The following is a 22,281-nucleotide window of genomic DNA, read 5'->3' as shown; positions in this document are numbered from 1 at the left end:
AGAGTTTCAGATATGAAAAATAACTAAAAAATCATGCCCAATTCGATGGTGTTCGATGCTACCTCGATGGGGCCTTCAAAATCAAGATTTTCATGAAAAAATCGACATTACTTGATGGTGGTTCGATGGTTGCTCGATGGTGGTTCGATGCAATTCTTGTAAGAGACATAATTTTTCACTCGGGAGTCCGTTTGAGATGATTTTTTTTTTATTTTGGGTATTTTTTTGAGATCTACACATTTTAGATTCTCACATACACATTTTTAAAGTTTAGAACTTGAAAACATACCAAAACATATCTTGAACAGGAGGTATGTTTCGCATTTGTCATTTTTTTCAAGATTTACATTTCCCAAATGTGTATATACACATCTCAAATGTGTAGATCTTGAAAAAATACCCAAAATAAAAAAAATCACCCAAAACGAACACCCGAATGAAAAATTACGTATCTTGCAAGAATCGCATCAAACACCATCGAACCACCATCGAACCTCCATCGAACCACCATCGAGCAACATCGATTTTTTCATGAAAATCTTAATTTTGAAGGCCCCATCGAGCACCATCGAACCACGTTGATTTTCTGTAGATTTCAAAGTTTCAGATCTGAAAAAAAAATCGCAAAAAAAATCCAAAAATCATGCCCAGATCTGTTCGAAATGTAGTATTTTAGTGTCCTAAGTGGGAATACTTGCCGTTACATTGATTTCTATTATATTTTTACCTTACCCATGGATTTTTTTTCTAGAGAGGGAGTTGAGAGGAATGAGTTGAGGGAGAGGGAGGGAAGATAGAAAAGGAAGTGGATGAGAAAAATTATGAGAGGGGTATTTTGGGTATTGTCATTTTTTTCAATTGATTTAAATGCCTAGCATTTTTTTGACTTAGAATCCCTCGTTAAGCATAAAAACGCAAATTTCCCTTTTCAAATTAGGCCCTCACATGATGCATAGAAACTGAAATTTCCCAATGAATAATAGTAGTGATTTTTGCTACTAAAATGGACAATAATTGACATTTTATGTTTGATAGCCAAAGAAAAGCTTACTTGGCCGAGAGAGCTTGTGATTAGTAATTGGTACAACACCCCAACATGAACGAAAAGGGTTGTGTTAAACATACTACTTCATAACACATGAAGAAAAAAAAAAATCTTAGAGAAAGTTATCAGATTTAAAACAAGAAAAGCAATAAACTATTAAACAGAGGTGAAAAAAAATATTATAAATAAATAAATAAAATGCTAAATTCAATTATGAGTAAATTTTTCAATCAAATAAAAATAAAAATTTGAACAAACAAGAAAAGAAATAGGTTTCGAATTACGGATAGGTTTTGAACAGCAGTTGGTTGAAGAAGTGAGGATTAAATGAAATAGTTATTTTTTATATTAAGAGTTTCAATTTAGTGTGTGAGATAGGGTATTTTAAAATTTTAATTAGTGAATTTGGAGAGAATACATTCCACTTCTCACTCTTCTTATGTTAATATATATTGGGGAAGACTATGGTAGGTCCCTAAAAAAATTTATTTGCAGGTCATTCTTCTATTTTCGGTACATGAATAAGTTGTAACCTAATTTTTTCATACGATGTATATTGTAATTAGGTTATAACTTATCTATGTACTAGAAACAAAACAAAAGTCTATGGTAAATCTTTTTGAGGGGACATACCACAATCTTTTCCAATATATATTTATCAAGCATAAAATGTTGTTGTTTTGGCTTGGCTAAGAGTTAGGAGTAGAGCTATAAATATGGGTTGGACTTTCTAGCACGACACGAAACCGGCACGAACACGACACGAATTGAAAATTGGCACAGCATGACACGACATGGGCCAGAGCACGACATGACACGACAAGCCCGAAGGCACAACATGAAAGTACGAACAAACTAGCCCGAAAGCACGACACGATAAAAAGCATAATATTTTGACATTAATAATGATAATAAATTTTTATTTGTCAATTATTTATAAATCAAAATGATAATAAAAGTCTATTATTTTTCTCAATGTTTATATTTTTATAATTATATTAATTTATTTTAAGATTTGTGAGTTAATTTTTTTTAGCATTTACTAGTATGCATTCAAATTCTAATAATTATCTTTGATGTAATTTTGTGTAAAGTATTGTTGAAAAGTATATAAAAATATCTCAAACTATAATTGAAATAGAGAAATGTATTTAGATTGATGATGAGTCCATTGATTATTAAAGAGGAGGTGAGATGTTCAATTCTCTATACTACAATATAAAAGTAGGCCAACACGACATGGGTCATGCTGGACTTACTCTTTCAAATATGAGTCAGCCTGATCCGACACGGATTTCAATACGGATCCAACACGAAAAATGTGGACCGTGCCGGGCCGACCCACATTTACAGCTCTAGTTGGGAGCAGATGGAATTTTGGCCACTACAATATCCAAATAAGATGAAAGTAAATGTATGGTCAAATTTTCATTAATAAGAGAAAAACAGTTTTTATTTTAAAAATTACTCTCATTTTTTTGGCATAAATAAATATTTTAAATATGTTAAGATTGATTCACAGATATATGTGGGACACAATATGTATATTTTATTTTTTTAGTATTATATTTATTTATTAATATTAAATGCTAAACATTTTACCTTAATATTTTATTATTATATTTAATTGTCAATAATAAAATATAGAGAAATACTACGATAAGGTAATACTTTTTTCTCTACGGGTACAACACACCTCTTAAATAGGTGTGTAGGAGTATTTTTATCGTAATTTTTTGTCATGATGGTCTTTATTATATTTATAACATATTTTTTTATAGAATTTTAATAAATTTTGAATAATTTATTATACTGAAAATATTTTTCAATCATCTGCACACCTGGTTTTTTTTTTATCCTTAAAAAATAACTATTTGAATTTTGTATTCAGTAACATATATAGTTTATAGTTCCGGAGAATTTTTAAAGGTTCGGTTTTTTTTTTTTTATTGATGTGATCTACGTTACCAAGTTATAGTTCAGTATAAGGTATATTCTCAATATTTGACTTTAGAATAAAAACATGTCGGAACAAGAAGAGACTAAATGACCAAAATACCCTCTAATGGAACGTGACCTTCGTTTGTGAAAAATATTGAAACCTTTTGAAACCTTTGTTCTATAAAGGTCGAAGCAAAAGGGGCAGAGAGAGAGAGAGAGTTAGGGGAAGAAAGAAAGAATGAGCGAGGAGGAGGAGCCGTTTTTCAATTTCTGAACATTCCGACGAGCACAGCTCACCCTATCTCCTCCTCGACTTCCTCCTCTCCTCCCACCTCCCACCTCCCACCTCCCGTCCATTCCCAGGATGGAAACCACCGCCGCCATCCCCACCGCATCGTCTTCGCCCTCTCCTCCTCCGTCGCCGCCGGAATGTCTCGATGTCTCGCCCGTCGGATCTCTCCTTCATGTGGCTGATGACGTTCACGAGGTTCTTTCTGAAGACGAACTAGATCATGGCATCGATCATGATCGCGTCCATGGTGACGACCCTGAGCCTGAGCCTGAGCTGGCGGTCGAAACCACCGGTGTTCTCACTGATGATCTCAAACGTAGGATCATTAAGCAGGCAAGCCCTCGTTTCTTTCTTCTTTTTATTGGTTTTATCTTGGGTTTGTACCCAAGGAAATGTGAAATAATACGAGTCTTTAAGAAAAAGATAGAAAAAAAGTACGCTTTTTGCGAAGGTTCACATGACCTAATTTTATGCGTTATTGAAGCTGATGTGCTCATAGAGGCATGTTTTTATTATTTTCTATGCTGAATCTGACTTGTATTTTTGAGTTAAGCCCTATATTTTCAATAATAGTTTGATTATTGCTGGTTTCTCAGGTTACGTGCTTGGTATAGATTAATTTGAAAATAGAAAGGATTGTTTTTTCTTTTCAATAGCTTCATGAGTTATGGTGGATTAATGTAAAATATATAGGGGTCTTGAAATCAGTGTTTTCTGTTGTTTGTTTAAAATTTATTATGATCTTAGTATTGTGCGTTTAAAATCACTCTAGAATGTCTAATTTTTCTTGTACTGTTTTGCAGGTGGAATATTATTTTAGTGATGGGAATTTGGCTAATGACAAACATATGATAAATTTGATTAGGAAGAACAAAGAAGGGTTTGGTAAGTAAGTTACCATATTTGGTGGATCATGTCTATTCTATTTGTCCATCATCAAAGATCAATTATTTTAAATTGCAGTGTTTGAGATAAGCGATAGCTCAATGGTTGTTGACATGAGTAAACTAGCATTAGCATATCTGTTATCCTTGTTAGTTATTAGTGAAAGAAGTTTGAGGCAGTTTCTCTTGATCTTTGTTCCTATGAGATTGTTTATCAGAATATGACTGATGGCAATTAGAAAGATATAAGCAGATTATATTTGTCGTAAGTTTAACTGGATGATCTTGTTATCACGTGGTGGTTATTTTCTTGTCAAGTGAACATGAGGTTGAATATTAATAGGATGGTGAATTTACCATATTGGTAGTTCCCCATCGAAGGGCCTGGGTCAGGTCTGTTGTAAATATTTGTTGTTTGATTTTTGACTGTATGCATACTCTGGCTAGAGAATGGCTTCGATGCAAAGTTTTGCTGGCTGAAAGTATTTGTGTGAGTAGGGATGTTTTGCTGCTGCTGCTGCTGCTGTTGTTTAGGACTTTGATTTATGCAGTGTCTTTGTATAATAATTTAACGTACTTTCTAATATTTATAATCACTTGAGACTTCGAGATATCCATCACATTGGTAACTTTCTAACAACACAAGAATAGAGATGCTGAAGGTGATGAGTGAAAGCAGGTACTTCTGACAGGTCTCATTGTCCGGATGTTTTCCTGGTGCTACCATATTTGGCTGTGCCGAGCATCTGAGACTGTGCTGAATGACTATATTCTTACTGCTGACTGATTCCTTCTCTATTCATATGAATCCGTATGAGAGATTAGGATGTTTTAGATTCGCAGACATTAGCCTTAAATTTACGGTTTTTGTTTGTGCATACTGCATAGAACTGCTGTGTGCAATACCATGGTTTTTGGGCCCCAAGTTGCTAATCTTATCTTGTTATCAGATGTTGGTCAAGTTCACAGTGAACTAACAATGATAATGTTGTGCCTTTTAACAATTTCAACCTGAGTCTGAGCTGTAGGTTCAATATGTCATTTGTGATTAATCGATGCTAAATAATTATCTTAAGTTTCAGCCAAGAAAGTTAAAGCTAAACCAAGAATTTCTCCTGTTAGTTCGTTCAATATGTCATTTGCAACTCATTTGTGCTTAATAATTATCTTAGCTTCTTAGGTCTTGGCTAAGAAGTTTAAAGTCTAAAGCATATTTGAATTTCTCTTGCTGTACCATACATTTCTTTGCTTCTAATGATTTCAGTTTGAATTTTTTATTGTGCAATTTTGATGCATGATTTAGAAAACTACTTGCATACACTACGAGTTTTTTTTTTTTTACATTTTCCGACAATTCCAAATAAACGGTATAATAAGAGAGAAGTTATTTGTGCCTTTATTATTATTATTTTCCCCACCTTTTTTTGGTTTGTATTTTTGTTTATGTTAGGGTACCAATTGACAGGATAAAAAGAAGTGTTAGTATATCATAGAAAGTTGGGACCAGAGACAGTGCCAGCTAAGGCTTTATTGTTCTAGATTTCTATCTAACCCATGTCAGCCATAAGCTCAAAAGAGATTGTCTTCATATGTAAAATTGCAAATTAATTATTGACATCCATCGTGTATTGTATTGTGAAGTGGGATGTACATTAGATTCATGTCTTTCAAGAAGACTGCTTTGAGTACTATTAAGTTATATGATGTCCTATTTATAAACTTTTGGCATAAACTTTTCTGCAGTTCCTATAGCAATTATTGCTTCCTTTAGGAAAATGAAAAGGCTTATCAGAAACTATGCATTAATAGCGACTGCATTGAAGGAGTCAAACTTTCTTGTAAATCTTCTTATTTTCTCTTCCAAGTGTTTAGTGCTTATGAAGCCTTAGGTATGCTTCAGGTTCTAAGTTCATACCTTGTTCATGTAGGTTGTCAGTTCAGATGGAAAGAAGGTGAAGCGACTTCATCCTTTTCTACTTGCTGAAACCAGGGATGCAAAGGTAACTTGTGGGTACTTGATATAAATTGTGTTTGTATAAACTCTTCTGAAGTTTGTCGTCATCTAATTTGTGCACCCTAGTTATATACTGTTTTGGTAGAGAATCTACCAGAGGATCATTCAGTGGAGAATATTCAGCATATATTTGGAGAGGCAGGAAAGTATGCCCCCTATTTACTTCTCTTCATTGTTGCTCTACTGGTGCTTTCTGCTAATCATGGATTATGATTGTATGCTGCTTTTTAATTTTAATTTTCAGGATAAAGAATATATGTTTACGTGATCCACATGCAACAGAAGCACCATCTAAAGGAGACAGAGCCGAGAAGTTTATCAGTAGCAAGGTACGAAGCCAAACTGACTGAACTTATAAGTGCTGTCTCTTTCTTTTCTTTTAATCTTGTATACCGGAACCTTTCTGTCTGTTTCTTTTAAATGCTTTGGTTCTTTTCATTTGAATTTCTTATCTGTTATCTAAGTGCACTGAGTTATCTGAGAGATAAGACGGAATCACTGCTTGGATAATTATATAATTCCTGCTAACAAGTGTGCGCTCTAAATTTATTGGCCTTATGCTTCCTTGATTTCATTAAGCTCACTTTGTTCTAAATATCCTACGGTCAGACCTCTGTGACATATGAAAAACTATACATTGAATGTTGTATTCGAGGAATATAAATGTTCCTTTGTTATAACTGATGCATTGTATTTAATAATGGTTGTAATGGGATATGAGCATGGAAGCTTATTATAGGATTAGGGTTCCAAGTGTTCTCAATTGTTCTGCTGTATAATGTGTGTGAGAATATTGAGGCTGCTGAGAAAAGTTGAGACTGAAGTTTAAATGTTTTACTGTGTTTATTCCATTGTAGCTTCATGCCCTTGTGGAGTATGAGACTCTGGAGGCTGCTGAGAAAGCTGTGAGTCCCTAGCTGTCTTATAAATTTGCATTTGATTTTTGTTGCTTAAAATTGAGTGATTGAAATGGAGGACTCACTTTCTGCCGGAAATTGGATCAGGCGGCAACTCTGAACAATGAACAGAATTGGAGAAGTGGCATGCGGGTCAAGCTTCTGAAGCACACGGTATAGTTCCTCAACCTTTTCCTCTCCTTCAATCCCAGCAATAAGCGGAACCGAACCTTGAGTTATATATATGCCTCAGGCAAAGCATGGGCAGCGAAAACAAATTTGGAGGGCTACTGATTCTGAGAAGAGCCATGGTAGCCAACTCCAACTGCCTGATCGGGCCAAAGACGAGGGGAATCATAACACCAGCGAGCAGCACGATGATACACCGGATGAAGAGGTAATTTTTTTTTATACTCTTCAAATGTCATCAAATGGCTTCATGTTAATCCCTCCATGATTTTTAGGATGCGGCGCACTCTTACAAACAGAAAAACGAGCACAGAGGTCGAAACAGAGGGAGGCCAGGAAGACAAAAACACCGGGGTGCTAATGGGATGGGTACTACATGGACTTTCTTCTACAATGTTGCTCCTCCCTAGTTTTCGACTCCTTTACTTTAAAAGATCAAATAATCTGACATATTCTGCATATCCCTTCTCAGGTCATGGAAATACTTGGTCGGCTAGTCATCCACATGAACCCCCAAAGCCGCCACCTGGGCCAAGAATGCCTGACGGAACCCGGGGATTCACGATCGGGCGTGGTCGCCCTCCAACTTCCGAACAAAGTTGACTAACAACAACAACAACCGAACAAATGCAGAACACACACACACCCTCTCTCACTCTCTCTGTCTATAAACTATAAATGTTCTTGTGACGATCCTACTATATCCATTTTCCGTTGTATTGTTGTTGTGGTGATTAATGGATATGATAGAATTTGGAGCTTTGTTTTCAAACAGAGCTGTGTGATATTTGTGTTTGGCATGGCGTTCCTTTCCTGGCTTGTAATCTTATCACTGTATGATATTCCGCTTTAATGGTATTTATTAATTCAGACAACATCTGTACTATATATATATTTATTTGAAATCTGTGGATTGAGTTTAAAAAGCAGTATTGTACACCAATAATGTGATATTTAATATGGATTTTAAAATGACTGAATAATTTTGAATGTTGGTATCATTATCAATAAATTGTGTACATTTATTTTCCATAAATGTATGTAAATGGACAAAATATATGTGAATAACATTGCAAGTGCCACGTCAGCAACCGATTCCGCCCGGAATTACAAGGAGCGAAGCTACTGTGGACTTTTTATTTTTAAAATAAAAGGCGTGTAGCATGATGACTAGGTGTTAATTTGGGCCACGAGAAGAAATAAATGGGTTTGGTGACATATTTAATAATAGTGTCATGTTCGTATTTGAGTTTTTGACACGTTTAATAATCGTATCGTGTTTATGTTTACCTTAATCGTGTCGTGTCAGACACGATAACACGAGTAATTTTCATATGTTTTATGATTTTCATATGTTTTATGATTTTTTTCATATAGTTATGATTAACCGTGTCATTATCGTGTTCGTGTCGTGTTGATCCGTTTAATAATCGTGTTCGTGTTCGTATTTTTGACACGTTTAATAATCGTGTCGTGTTCGTGTTTACCTTAATCGTGTCGTGTCATAATCGTGTCGACGTGAATTAAACACGTTTACACGAATTGCCAGCCTTCATCCTGAATGATACGTAATTTTGTAAATTAGTTTCTGAATTACAAAATATAACACTTAAGTCCTTAAAATATAAAATTCATTACCCAAACTCAATCTCTTTCTATTTAAATTATTCTACAAAAATATATCACAATTTGTACTTTATTTTTTCGTTTTTTATAATCATACCCAAACTCTTTTTTTAGAGGATTTTAAGTTCTTCATATTGCGATATTGGGTTCGTCATGTTTTTTTTTGTCAATAATGGGGATGTAAATAGGGTGGATCGACCCCGCCCCGTTAAAGATCCACCCGACCCGCCAAACTCCTGCTCCAACCTGACCTGTCTCATTAATGATTTTGATGCGGGTCGGGTCAGACCCACCTATCAGACCCGAACCTGTAAGGTTTTTTTTTTTTAATAAAAGAACGACTAGTTTTTTTTTAAAATGTTATAATATAAAAATAAATGGCAAAAAATATATATTATACTAGACAGAAGTGACTCAATAATTAGTTGAAAAAGTATATAATATAGAAAGACTTAATTACTAATGCCTAATAAAATTAGGGATCTAATTGTTAAATTTTATAATTTAAAGGGCTGAGTTGCTAAAAATCTTAAATAAAAAAAATAAAAAAAAAGCCTTGTGGAAATGTATGTGTGTGTTGTTGTTGTATTATAGAGAGTCGAATATCCCAAAGAAACCAAAGTGGCTCACACCACCAACACGCCTCTTCTCCCTCTTTAATGGCCTCCTTCTTCTCTAACCAACTTCTTCAAGATCTGATTCTTCTTCTAAGTTATGGTTATGGCGACTCATTCTCATCTTCATACTCCATCGCGTGATCTTTCTCAATTCTCCTCTTCTTCTTCACCTCGTTTAACCCGTTCTCGTTTCTCAAAATTGCGCTACATTTCTACTCTCCCTGGATTTCAAGTCTTTCATTCATCTTCGCCTCTGAAGGTTTGGTTTTCCTTTTCATCGGCAACAAACTGTTTGGTTTTCGAGAAAGTAATATAATTTTTTTTTCTTTCTCTGATAACACACGAACATATTTCTTGTTTTTTGCTTCAAAATTTGTTTAAAAGAACAAAAAAATCACTAAGTTTGAATCTTTGTTATGGTGAATTATGGATTTATGTATAAAATATGAGATTGTAATGATCCTAAATTGCGTTAATTTGTTTAATCAATTCACCACCAACGTCTCTTTTTGTAGTTTCATGAATCAAGCATTCGACGACGTGGTGGACGTTTGCGCCGCAGAAATGTGCGGTTCAGGGTTTTTAATGAGGTGAGCTTTCACGGTTTTTGATGATTGGAAGAAATTTTTTTAGATATCTTAGGAGTTGAATGCAGAAGCTTACGTATTTATCGTTCATGTTGTCTTATTTTAAGGTGTGCTTATTAATTATTATTATTATTGAGAGTTTTGTTTGTTTCCTTCTTAGGATTCGGTTGATATACCTATCCTTGATGATTGGGGTGACAGTGCAGTTACAAATGCGTACATAATGTCTTCCAGTGATGGTGAAACTAGTGATTCTGAATTCATGGTGACTCCAGTTAGCGATATGGATTTGCCTACTACCTCTGTATCAAATAATGATGCTGTATCCCTCGCTGCTCATCGTTTTGGAATGGTTGGGAGAGGGCACAAGAGACATAGGCAAGTTTGAACTCCTTAAAATATCCCAATTGCTTGCTTATAATCATGATTTAGTCATTAATGTTAGCCACCTAATCTCTGTGTAGTGCGCAATCTTTAAAAAGTCTTTATGGCTGATTTTACTAAAATTTTGATCCTGATATTTGATTTTTTTTTATTCTAATGTTTGTTTATGAGTTTCTAAGTTGATCTTTGGCCATATATGTTTTTGACATTGACATTGATATTTCTAATTGTTTGTTAATTTAGTGTAGACCAATTGGGATGTTCTATATGGCAGTTCCAATGCTTATCCTTTAGCCTTTTCAATGACCTTTGCTCTTGTGTTATTTGAGTATTGACCTTGAAATGTCAATAATTCTGTATAAAATATATAGGATATCAATATATATGTGTGTGTACATATATATCTTTATATTTGTGTTATTATTTATTCTGACCAGATTCCATTGCTCACTATACTTTGCAGGATTAGATATGGTGTGTTTCTCAACATAGGGCTAATAATCTTTTTGACAGTGCTTCTAATGTACGTAGATTGGTGTGCATGGAGAATTGTTAGACTTCCTTTAGAACCATTTCATTTGACTCGGCCCTTTGTCCTATCAGCCATACTAGCCTCCTGTGCGGGCTATGTTTGCGTACCTTTACTCCATGGTTTGAAAATGTACCAAATTTTGAGAAAAGAAGGGCCTGCAAGGCATAGGCACTCCGTGAAAAAGAGAACTCCAACAATGGGTGGATTGTTTTTTGTTCCAGTAGGCGTGATTGTGGCAAGATTTATTGCTGGTTTCTCTTCTGCCGAAGTTTCTGGAGCTGCTGCGGCTACTCTAGCCTTTGGTGCAATTGGGCTACTTGATGATGTCTTAAGCCTAATCAAGAATCATAATAATGGTTTATCTGCTCGCATGAAATTGCTTTTGGAGGTTGAACTTTTGAACTTGTTACTCTTTCTGTGTTTTAAATGCTAATGATTGATGAATAAAGAGTTGATTGCTCACAACGTTAAGTGGCAATGCTTTCCAGGTAGCAGTTGGGGTCTGCTTTTCATTTTGGCTGAATACGAGAAGTGTCTCGTCACCCTACGGCATGTATACTTTCTTGTAACTAATCTGGTCAACATTTTTCTGATGGTAACTCACATATCTGTTCTTGGGAAGACAAACTTATAAAATAAAAAAAAGATTTCCATTAAAATTCAATCATTCAAGACTAGGATAAACACGTAGGCATATAGTAAGGAGAATAGAGTTTTAAAGGTTCAGTTAAATGAATTGAGAATATACAAATGAAGTAATGGATTTCTTTGGTGAGTCACAATTATGTTTGATTAGTTATTGGAAGAATATGTCTTTTTTTGGGAATATAGCATATAGGGATCGTTATTAGTGACTTTTTTTCTCCCTCTAGAAATTTTGAATGTTATCTGTTATCTGATTTATGTTATGTTTTCTGATGCAGGAAAATGTTGGTTCCCCTTCCTGCGCCCTTGGGTCTTGTTCAGCTGGGAAAATGGTATCTATTGTTGACCTCATTTTGTCTTGTTTCTATGGGAAACGGAGTTAATTTAACAGATGGTCTTGACGGGCTGGCTGGGGGGACTGCTGCCTTGGCATTTATTGGAATGTCAATTGCAGTGCTTCCAATATGTCCTGGTTAGTATGAATCTTCTTGAATTAGAACATGATGTCTGAATATTAAGTATTAACAGTTGGATAATTTTCTATTTTACTTGTTTCTTGGTTTGAGCATATAATTAGTATTTTTTATTTTGTATAGATGTGATCTCAATCATTAGGCCAGAGGGTTTGAATAAGTATCCATATGTTAAAAAGCTATGTTCAAGAACAGTTGCTAACACTTGGAAACTAGCCAGTTTGCAATGTATTCATAATGATGTGATAATTTAGCTATGTTTGTCGTGCAAAACTTAGTGCGGACTTTTAATCATCTTGCTAGGCATATAATTGAAGTTTCATATAATACTACCAAATAGAGAGATCCACAGATTGCTTACTAACATAGTTTACTTTCATCACTGAATGCTACATTGGAAGATAAAATCTCTAGTATGGCAGGTTAGGAAATTTATCTGATATTCGTTTATTGCTCACTGAGATTTGATAGATGCAGATTCCAGTATTGTCTTCTGTTTTGCGGTGTAAAAGTTCTCAATCACTTATTGTTGCATTTAAAACAGATGTTTCAATATTTGGGGCATCGATGGCAGGAGCCTGTGTTGGCTTTCTTCTGCACAATCGATACAAAGCATCTATTTTCATGGGCGATACTGGATCCTTGGCACTAGGTGGCGCTTTAGCAGCAATGGCTGCTTGCACGGGAATGTTCTTTCCGCTGTTCATTTCATCTGCTATCTTTGTTTTGGAGGCATCATCGGTTATCATGCAGGTTTAGTTAATTAGCCACCCAATTCAACTTGTTATTTTTCTGCTTTCTGTGTGTGCACAGTTCAAAACTGCAGTTTTGGTAGTTCAAAAGGAGTCCTGACCCTGTCCTTGTGTTTCAGGTTTTATACTTCAAAACAACGAAATACTTTTCAGGTTCTGGTCGCCGTCTTTTCCGAATGGCCCCTATCCATCATCATCTCGAACTATGTGGGATCAAAGAACCGTTGATTGTCGCCGGTGCGTATGTTATATCATCCTTCTTGGCTTTGTTTGCCGGGTATTTGGGCCTTATTTCTGCGTAGATTTAGATCTGTGCCTACCACACCTTGTAATTAGTTTGAGCCACAAAGAATGAAACAAAAAGGTTATAGTTAGGAATACGTTCTCTTTTCCTTACTTTAATTTTAGCGTTTTTTTTATTTTATTTTTTACCTTAGTTTCTAAGGTGAGCAATCCAGTGTTATAACTAGAACCTGTGTTATATGCCAATTTTGAGTAGAAAATAAGTGATTGAAACATGAGCTGAGCCCGTCATTTTCTCTTGCATTGCATAATTATATGACATTTTCTGGCTTTCATGTTATGTACTCAGGTTTCTGAATGTTACATCAAAGTCATACATAGCTAGAACAAGATACAAAGCTCACATAATATCTTGTGACAAGTATTATCATAGTTTTTAATTTTGAATGATACATAAAATTTCTTAAGTTGGGCGAAGTGTTATTCAGCTTGACTATGTTTTATTTTTTTCCACCTAAATTTTTTTGGATGCAACTTTGCTGTGCTTAGTAATTTTTTTCTCTTACTTAATTGTGTATTGGTACCACAACGGCAATATTCTAACTGGGATTCAACTTGAAATTTGTCATTGAATGATTCTACTTTATTACATAACGGCGAGAGCGAGAGAGAGAGATCAACAATCAAAATGAAACATTATCATTTAACAATGAGTATGAGACATCAACAATGGAAATGAACCTAAGAAGATGTATTTTTCAAAGTTGTGTTATTATATGCCTATGAAATCTTAGAAAAAGACTCTTTCCAGAATATGCTACTTGTGGCTTGGATTGTTTGGTTTGGAGAGATAAGAAAACTCATGGTAAATAAGGTAAGACACTGCAACAAGTCATAGGTTAGTTAACTTCTTATTGTGATGTTATACTTGTTAGTTAGTGTACAAATTCCAACTAATAAACCATCTTCAAGATGGAGACCTTTTAATCAAAGAGAATAGAGATTCATGATCTCAAACACTTTTTGTGGCTGCAGTAATTTCAACCTCTACTGATATAGTTGGTATTGGAGTTTTCAAACAAATAATGACAACTCTTTCTAAACCGCTACAAAATACATAAAAAAAAAATTATATTTATTTTGCCATCATCATTACCTAGATCTTGTTTTCACTAAGCAAGGCTTAGTGAGTATGCCAAGACATATTTTTAACAATTTTAACTAATTTACTTAGGGTCTGTTTGGTATTGTTTTCTGATTTTTGTTTTCAAAATTGTGTTCTAAAAAATGAAAACAAAAAACTATTTTGGTAATTTTCAAAAAACAAGAAGTGTTTGGTTAATGTTTTCTAAAAACAATTTTTTAGTTTTTTTTTTTTTTTACATCTTAAATAAAAAATTAACAAATATATTTACAAAAAAAAATATTTTAAAATTTTGTAATAAATAATGAGATAAAATAATTTGAAAGAAAAAATGATGAAAAATAAGAAGTGAGAAAGTAATGAAAGAAAATTTGAGAACAACATAAAACAATTTTTTGTTGTTCTCAAAATTTTCTATTTTTTGTAACTTTGTTTTTAAAAATTGTTTTCTGAAAACAATGTCAAACACCTATGCTTGTTTTCAAAAAATAGTTTTTAACTTTTAAAAACAAAAAAAATGTTTTCTAATTAAGGTGTCAAACACCCTCTTAGTGTCTAACCAAAGGGGAAGTGGTTAGATATTATTAGATCAATAAGAGCTCTCACATCAACATCTCTTTTCTATTCTTCAAAATATCTCTCTACATTATTTAAATATTTTTACATCTTAAAATATAATATTAATATGCATACACATACACGCATATAAAAAACAATTAAAAGCTAAAAAAACTAATAAAATAAATTTAGAGCAATGAATAGTGTTGATGTATGGTTAATTTTAAGGTCATCACTAATCCAACGGTAATACCCCATATATATGTCATTGTTGTGCATAAATGCCTCCAACCGAACGTTATATATTATTCCATTTAGCTGTGTGTCAACAGTGCCACAGTATGTATGTTGTGCACAGTTCACACGGCAAAAGTCCTTTTTTTAATATTTATATCATATTTTTTTAAAAGATAAATATATTTATATCTTAAATATATATAAACATATGGGTATTATTTGAGTCTATATTTTATGTTGGGTTTTTTAAATTATAAATACACATGTAATTTAATTTTCTAAATAAAACTTCGAATATGTCATAGTTAATGTTTTTATATAATTTATTTTAATTTGTGTATGAAAATTCTTACTCTACACTATAATAATCACATTTTTACTTAATGGATTAAATAAATAAATAAATGATAAAATAATATAATAATAAAAAGAATATTCTATTTTATTAAAAAATAATATAATAATAAAGAATATATTTTTTTGTGTAATTTTTGGTATTGTGGTTGGAATGGAAAAAAAATATAGTGCTAAGATTTCTTAGTTTTGATATTAGTGCAACACCATATATGATGTTATGGATTGGAGATGTCCTTCTCTATTTTAGAGAAATAACTCATTTTGAAGGAGCTAGTGTGAGTGCTCCTTATTTTGACAATTACTTAAATAATGTATTTATTTGTGTTTTTGTGATACGAGTATCTTCTCTATATTTTGGTAAGACTAATTTGGGCCTGAGCTATTAGTCTTCTAGTTAAAACATTTTTCTTTAATTCACTGTACTTGGTCTTGACTTTAGAGAGTACTAATAGGTGCTAAAATGAATTAGGAGCTTTTTTTTCTAATATAAAAGTTCGTCTAATTTTATAGAGTTTTTCTATTTCATATTAGTTGCAATTTTAACGTTGTGGCTTGCTAAATAAATGATTAACTTTTTTGGATGGGAGAAATCTCTCAAAGCTATAACAGTATTAATTTATAGTTTCGATTTAATACAATCTTTTCTAAAATAAAATGAAATAAACTTTTATTTTATTTATAAACAAGTACAATGTTAGTGAAAGATGATGAATTTCTTTTAGCATCAATATTTTCATAATTAATCATAATTTGTATTTTATAAAAACCTAAAATTAGTCCCACAACGTTTATTTACGGTTCAATTCTTATATACATTCTATATTAGTAGTAATTAACGTTATTCAAAATAAAAATGTAATAACTAGTATTTACATAACCTATCTATAAATTCACAAAATACACAATTTTGTTACTTAAAACTAGCCTAGTTACAAATCCACAATTTCTTACGAATAGTACTCAATTTGTTTCACTAATAGTATTCAAGAATTGATGTATAAATAAATTTATAGATTAATTTTGTTCGTTAAATAACAAAGATTAAAAAAATAAGAAATTTTCAATAATTACGTAACCATGGTTATATTTTTAGTGATATGCTATAACAAGTTTTAACAGATTAACATTAAAAAAGTTTATATTTTAAAAATTAAAATTATTAGTTATGAATATACTAATTATGTAATTAATAATTAATTAGTTTTTTTAATTATATTTTTACAAGTAGGAGTCTTTAATTATTTTATATTTTATTCTTAATTAAAATTATAATATTTAAATTTAAATAATTAACTCTTATATACTAATTTTACCAAAAAAAATTATATTCTTGGCCATGTGGTCAAGTTAATATTTTTTTTAAAAGAGTTAAATCTATTTTTTTTTTAACTTTTGATCACTAATTTAAGTACTAAAAAATTTAGGGTTTTTAGGAAGGTTGCCCCTTGAATTGTATTTGGGTGCAAGCTAGTCCTTAAACTTTAAAAATAAGTAATTAAGTTCTTGACTTTTCAAATCAGTAGCAATTTATTCTTTATTACTAACTTGTGTTCTTTTTAATGACGAAACATAAAATAATAATTTTTTCTAATTTAAATTAATAAAATCAAATAAAAACAAAATATTTTTAATTAAAAACAAAAGACCTAACACAGTTTTTTTTAATTAAATCAAATTAAAAAAAAAAACAAAAGGACAAACGTAAAAGAAGAAAAAACAAATGTAAAAAAAAAAGTTTTAGTTCTTTTGTTTTTAGTAAAAGTTTTTGCTTTTATTTGATTTTATCAAGTTAAATTAGAAAAAAATATTATTTTATGCCATTTAAGCCATTCCATCATTAAAAAGATCGGAAGTTAGTGATAAGGGGCAAATTGCTACTGATTTGAAAAATCAAGGACTTAATTCCTCATTTTTAAAGTTTAAGGACTAGTTTACTTACCCACATATAATTCAAGGGACTACCTTGCTAAAACCCAAAAATTTATATTAGGGACTTAAGTAAAAAAGAATAAAAATAATTGCAAATTTTAATTGCTAAAAGAACCATATTTAATATTTTGATTAAAATATTTAATATTGTAACTAATTATAAATTATAATTAAATTTATTTTTAAAATAAAATAAATCTTAATTATTGATTTATAAGGAAACAAAATATTTTGAATAAATAATATAGTATCAGGTTATAAGTCACGCATTAAATATTTTTAGTTAATTACTGAATTAATCAAAATCCTTCAATTATGATCCAATGACTATAATTAATGTAATTATCGATGTGTATATACTTTACGTAACCATTGAGTGCTTACAAGAAAAAATACTACAAATACAAATATGTAATTATTACACTTTAATATCTAATTTTCATTTTGGAATGTATATATTTACGTATTAGCATATAATTGGTTGAAAAAATTAATTTAATCTAAATTTTAATTAAAAAAAACTTATTTTGATTAATTTAAAATTTTAAAATAAACTCTAAATTAAAAAAAAACTTAAAACAAACATAAGATTTAAACAAATTTTAAAACTTAAATAAAAATACAAATAAATTAAAACTAAATCAAATAAATGAAATCATTATACCAGATAAATATAATTAAGTATAAAAAAATACAAACAAAAACTAATTTAAAATACAAATTAAAAATTAAATAGTAAACTTAAACTAAACAAAAGTTTTATTTTTTGTCAAATAAACAAAAATAAAAATTTCATCATCTTTATTCCTCCTCTTCTCTTCTTCTTCTCAAGCGGTGATTGGCGTCTATAGGGGAATTTAGGGGTGGTTGGGCACAATTACTGACATCTTGGACTAGGGAAGCATAGGCTCATCAACTTGGCTAGGTCAAGGAGGGAGGAGTTGGAGATGGTTGGATCTTAGACGGTAGGGTTGACGACAACTGGGTCAGGGAAGGCAAGGTCGAGGTTGAGGATGGTTGGGTCTAGGGGTGGTTGAGGAAGTGAAGCATCAACGAGTCGAGAATGGCTTGATTTGGGGAAGGTTGGGGGAAGCACGCCAAATCTGTTGTTTGTTATATTTTTCTACAAATAGTTTCTGTAATAAGTTTTATGATATGAATTTTGTTTTAGGTTCATATTTTGGATCTTTTGATTTTGATTAGTTTTTGTTTATGTATTTTTGTTTTGAGTTTGTTAATTGTTGTTTATGAATTGATTGGGTTCATTGTTTTACAAAGTCATTCTTGTTAATTTTATGGAAGAAATTAAAATGTTTTGAAAAAAAAAAGTTTTATTTTGTTGTTCTTCATATGAATATGGACACTTTTTTTAATTTAATATTTTAGATATTAAATTGTGTATTTGTTGACTCAATTTTTAGACAATTAAATATTAATGAGATGTGAGAATTTTTGTGCATCAACTAAAACACTAATGCAATAAGGCCACTAACGACCTACATTCACCTAGTCAGTTATATTAATTGTACCTTTTATTTGGGATGGATTACCCTAAAATGGCTAAATCCCCCAAAGATTGGGGATGTCTATGATATTATTGCCACTAAATTGGGTAATACTCTCGGGACATGCAATCCGAGTATAGAGCTTGAACAATTAATAATGCAAAGTTAATAAAGTCCGGTAACTTCGTTGTCACGTAAGACCAGCTTCGCTGATTCTGAATATGGTGATGCCGTAATTGGTGATCTGCCAAATGCCAATTAGTAACCTTAGGGAAACTAGCCCACTTATTCTACATATATTGTCCACGCTGGCATCCACGTCATCAAAACCAAAAATAGGTATACCTAAGTTTACTTAAGTCTTAATAAGTTTTAAAATTTATTTTTGCTTAAATTTATTTTTTTAATTATGTTTAAGTTTATTTTCCCTCTAAATAGATTTTTTGTTATTTAGTTGAATTTTAAATGATATTTTTTGTATATATATTAAAGAGATATTTGCGGTGAAAGTACTCAAATTCAACTTTTACTTACACTATTGGACTTGTCATCACCATCTAACGACAAAGTTAATGATAGATTTTAACGATGCACCTAAAAGTAAATCTTGAGTACTTTTGCCGTAAAAAAAAACTTGGGTAAGTAAGTACAAATTCAGACAACTTTGGTACTTTCGCCACAACTATTTTTTTATTAACTTTTATTTTAAGTTTATAAATTCACAATTTCAAATTGAATAACAAACCATTGAAATCAAAAGAAACATGTCCAAATTTTTTATTTTATTTTTTATTTTAAGAGATATGATGAAAATAAATTTTTATTTTGATTGTATTAAATTAATATTAGGATAAACAAAATTAAGGTGTCCAACAACTCAATATGAATTCAAAGTTTTAATTTTGTTTTTAAAATGAATCAATTTTTTCAAACAAAGTTAAAATTTTTAATTTTATTTATTCTAAAAAGTAAAATTGATAAAAATGAATCCAAAATTAAAATTTTGATGTATTGGTTTTTATCCTAAAAAATTGATTTAATGCAAAATAAAAATTCATTATGATCATTTATTTTAAAATTAAAAAAAAAAAGGTTTTGGACATCTGTATTTTGATTTGAATAGTATTATGAATTTATAAACTTATAATAAAAGTTAAAAAAAAACTATTTTTAGTAAAAGTATTCAAGTTGTCTGAATTTGCACTTAAATACCTAAGATTTTTTACAACAAAAATATCCAAAATCAAATTTTAGTTGCACTTAGATGGTGACGACAGGTACCAACAGTTGACCCAGAATTTGGTCAACTGACACGGAGTCAGAATATGCTTGATACGAATGAATGTGTTGATAAGAACGTAATGACGAAAAAGTAATAAGAACACGATATTTTTATAGTGGTTCGGCCCCAGGATCTGGTAATAACCTACGTCCACTTAGACTGTTATTGATATAGGAATCAAAGGAGTGATCAAAGAACAATGGCTCAATGAGTTTCACTAACCTCTGAAGAACAATACAATATTCCAAGGAGAAATACTCTAATCTCAAATAATTCAAAAGTCAAAGGTCCCTTCCTTGAGCTATCTTTTGTTATTTATAGGCTCAAGGGGGATTACAAAAGATTGTTACAGATACTCTCCCCTGAATAATCGGATATTCCGGAGATTGTGTGAGTTAAATTCGGGATTTACAAAGATCTTCACAGTAATGTTACTTTGTATGCGGAACCATCAACCAGGCTGGTTGCAGGTAAGACCGGGCGGCTTACTGCTTCTAGTGCATCCTCTGGTCGATACCCTAGCAGAGCTCTTCCAGGAGTCAGCCATGTGTCCAGGGATCACTTGCCACGTCATCAATGCTAATTTTTTGGATAACATTTGCCCCCCAAGTTTATTTATCTCGAGCAATAAATAAACTTTTGAGCGAACGACTCTTCGGTAACCCCACCATACGTGACAGAACCCTTCGTGTGTTCTTGGAAAAAGTAACCTACTTCTGTCTAATCATGACTTTTCGGTTCCCTAGTAATAATTCAATGGCCATTTCGCTTCCCCATACTTCGAAAAAGGGAAACTGATGATTACACCTTTTTAATGCCACAGACAAACTTATATAATACCTTCGAAATCTTCATTTTATTTTTACGCACGCCATTGTCTTCACAAGAAACCCTAAAAACCAGAGTTTTAACCTTCTCCAGAGACCGTTCTTCTGCATTTTCAAGATTCAGTCCGAGAGTTCCCTGACCTCCGAAGACCTTTTTTCCATCTCCACGATCATTTTCTTGGTAAGTTCTCGAATTCTTATGCTTCAAATTTTCATGATGCATGCTTCTGTATGTTGACTGTTTGAGTTCATCTGTTTCTGGTTTGAGACGCTTGTGAGTAGAATATTTTGTAGGCAAAAAAGGGTTACGAGTTAGTTTAATAGTCGGGATCATACTTTTAGGACGTAAAGTCGAAGTAAAAATTCGATCTTTAGGCTAGTTGGAAAATAGGTTTTTTCCCGCCCTAAGGGGAGTTGAAAAAGCTTTCTTGAAAAACTTTTTACTTGCACCCTTTGATCCGTCTTTCAAACTGTTCGTGCGGAAAATTTAGCTTTTTGTTAGAATGCTGATGTATAAAAGCTTGGCTTTTATACTCGACCATCGTTATTCTAAAAAGCCTTTAAAAATTCTTCATCCTCACCTCCCCATTTTTCTGTTTGTAGACATTGATGCCAGATTTGTGGGGAGGTGAATGGCCCATTGACGACGATCTTCTCGCCCAACTGCTCGAAGGCGAAGAACAACCGGCCGACCGAGTCCACAAGATTCCCTTCTCACGATCCTCCTTCAGACCTCGTCCTTCTCCTCCTCAAATGGCTCGTTCCAAATCTGTAGGCAAGAAAAGACCTGAATCTGATAATAGCCCAAACCTTCCTGCCCAGCCTGATTCGCAGGCTAGGGCTCCCTCGACCAGTGGTCGAGACGATCGTGTTCCTGACCCTAACATCCAAATTAGAGCCCGCCCTCGCCATCAGAATCTGCTTGATGTCGAGTGGTATACCTCCCCGACCAGCGTAGTGACCCTTCGGATGGTTGCTAACTATTTCAGGAAGTATCCCCTCATAAGGGTTACTATCAAAATTCCTGCCGCAGACCAAAGGGCTAACCTCCCCGAAGGTATATACAGCGCCTGGTCTCGGTATCACATAGAGGCGGGGGCTTTCCTCCCTCTACATCCTTTTTATCAGAGGGTGGCGAATTATTTCGACGTCGCCCCCTTCCAAATTACTCCAAACGGATATAGAATGCTGGCCGCACTCTATATCTTGTACAAACTTAAAAAATGGCCAAAACCTACTCCCCACGAGGTCAATTATCTTTTCGACCTTAAATCCAACCCGCAACAATATGGAACGGGTTTCTTCCACTTCTGTCACCAGGA

The 22,281-nt window shown here is 32.5% G+C and overlaps 2 protein-coding genes across 2 annotated transcripts; both read left to right on the top strand.

Moving 5' to 3' along the window:
* The first annotated feature begins 3,191 nt into the window (after nt 1-3,191).
* LOC133802087 (la-related protein 6A) lies at nt 3,192-8,136 on the top strand. Its single transcript, XM_062240334.1, has 11 exons — nt 3,192-3,611; nt 4,082-4,163; nt 5,906-6,000; nt 6,091-6,162; nt 6,243-6,322; nt 6,421-6,505; nt 7,034-7,081; nt 7,181-7,246; nt 7,326-7,469; nt 7,537-7,630; nt 7,734-8,136. The coding sequence occupies exons 1-11, from the start codon at nt 3,351-3,353 to the stop codon at nt 7,862-7,864; spliced, it is 1,158 nt and encodes a 385-aa protein (XP_062096318.1). The 5' UTR covers nt 3,192-3,350; the 3' UTR covers nt 7,865-8,136.
* Nucleotides 8,137-9,472: 1,336 nt separating this feature from the next.
* On the top strand, nt 9,473-13,395 carry LOC133800462 (phospho-N-acetylmuramoyl-pentapeptide-transferase homolog). The gene is made up of 8 exons (XM_062238427.1): nt 9,473-9,763; nt 10,020-10,094; nt 10,252-10,469; nt 10,939-11,395; nt 11,496-11,560; nt 11,931-12,124; nt 12,670-12,878; nt 12,997-13,395. Exons 1-8 carry the CDS (start codon nt 9,602-9,604, stop codon nt 13,177-13,179), a joined length of 1,563 nt encoding a protein of 520 aa, XP_062094411.1. The 5' UTR covers nt 9,473-9,601; the 3' UTR covers nt 13,180-13,395.
* The last annotated feature ends 8,886 nt before the right edge of the window (nt 13,396-22,281 follow it).

This window comes from Humulus lupulus, chromosome 9 (assembly GCF_963169125.1).
Source record: "Humulus lupulus chromosome 9, drHumLupu1.1, whole genome shotgun sequence".
Lineage (NCBI taxonomy): Eukaryota > Viridiplantae > Streptophyta > Magnoliopsida > Rosales > Cannabaceae > Humulus > Humulus lupulus.
This window is presented reverse-complemented; position numbering and strand designations above follow the sequence as displayed.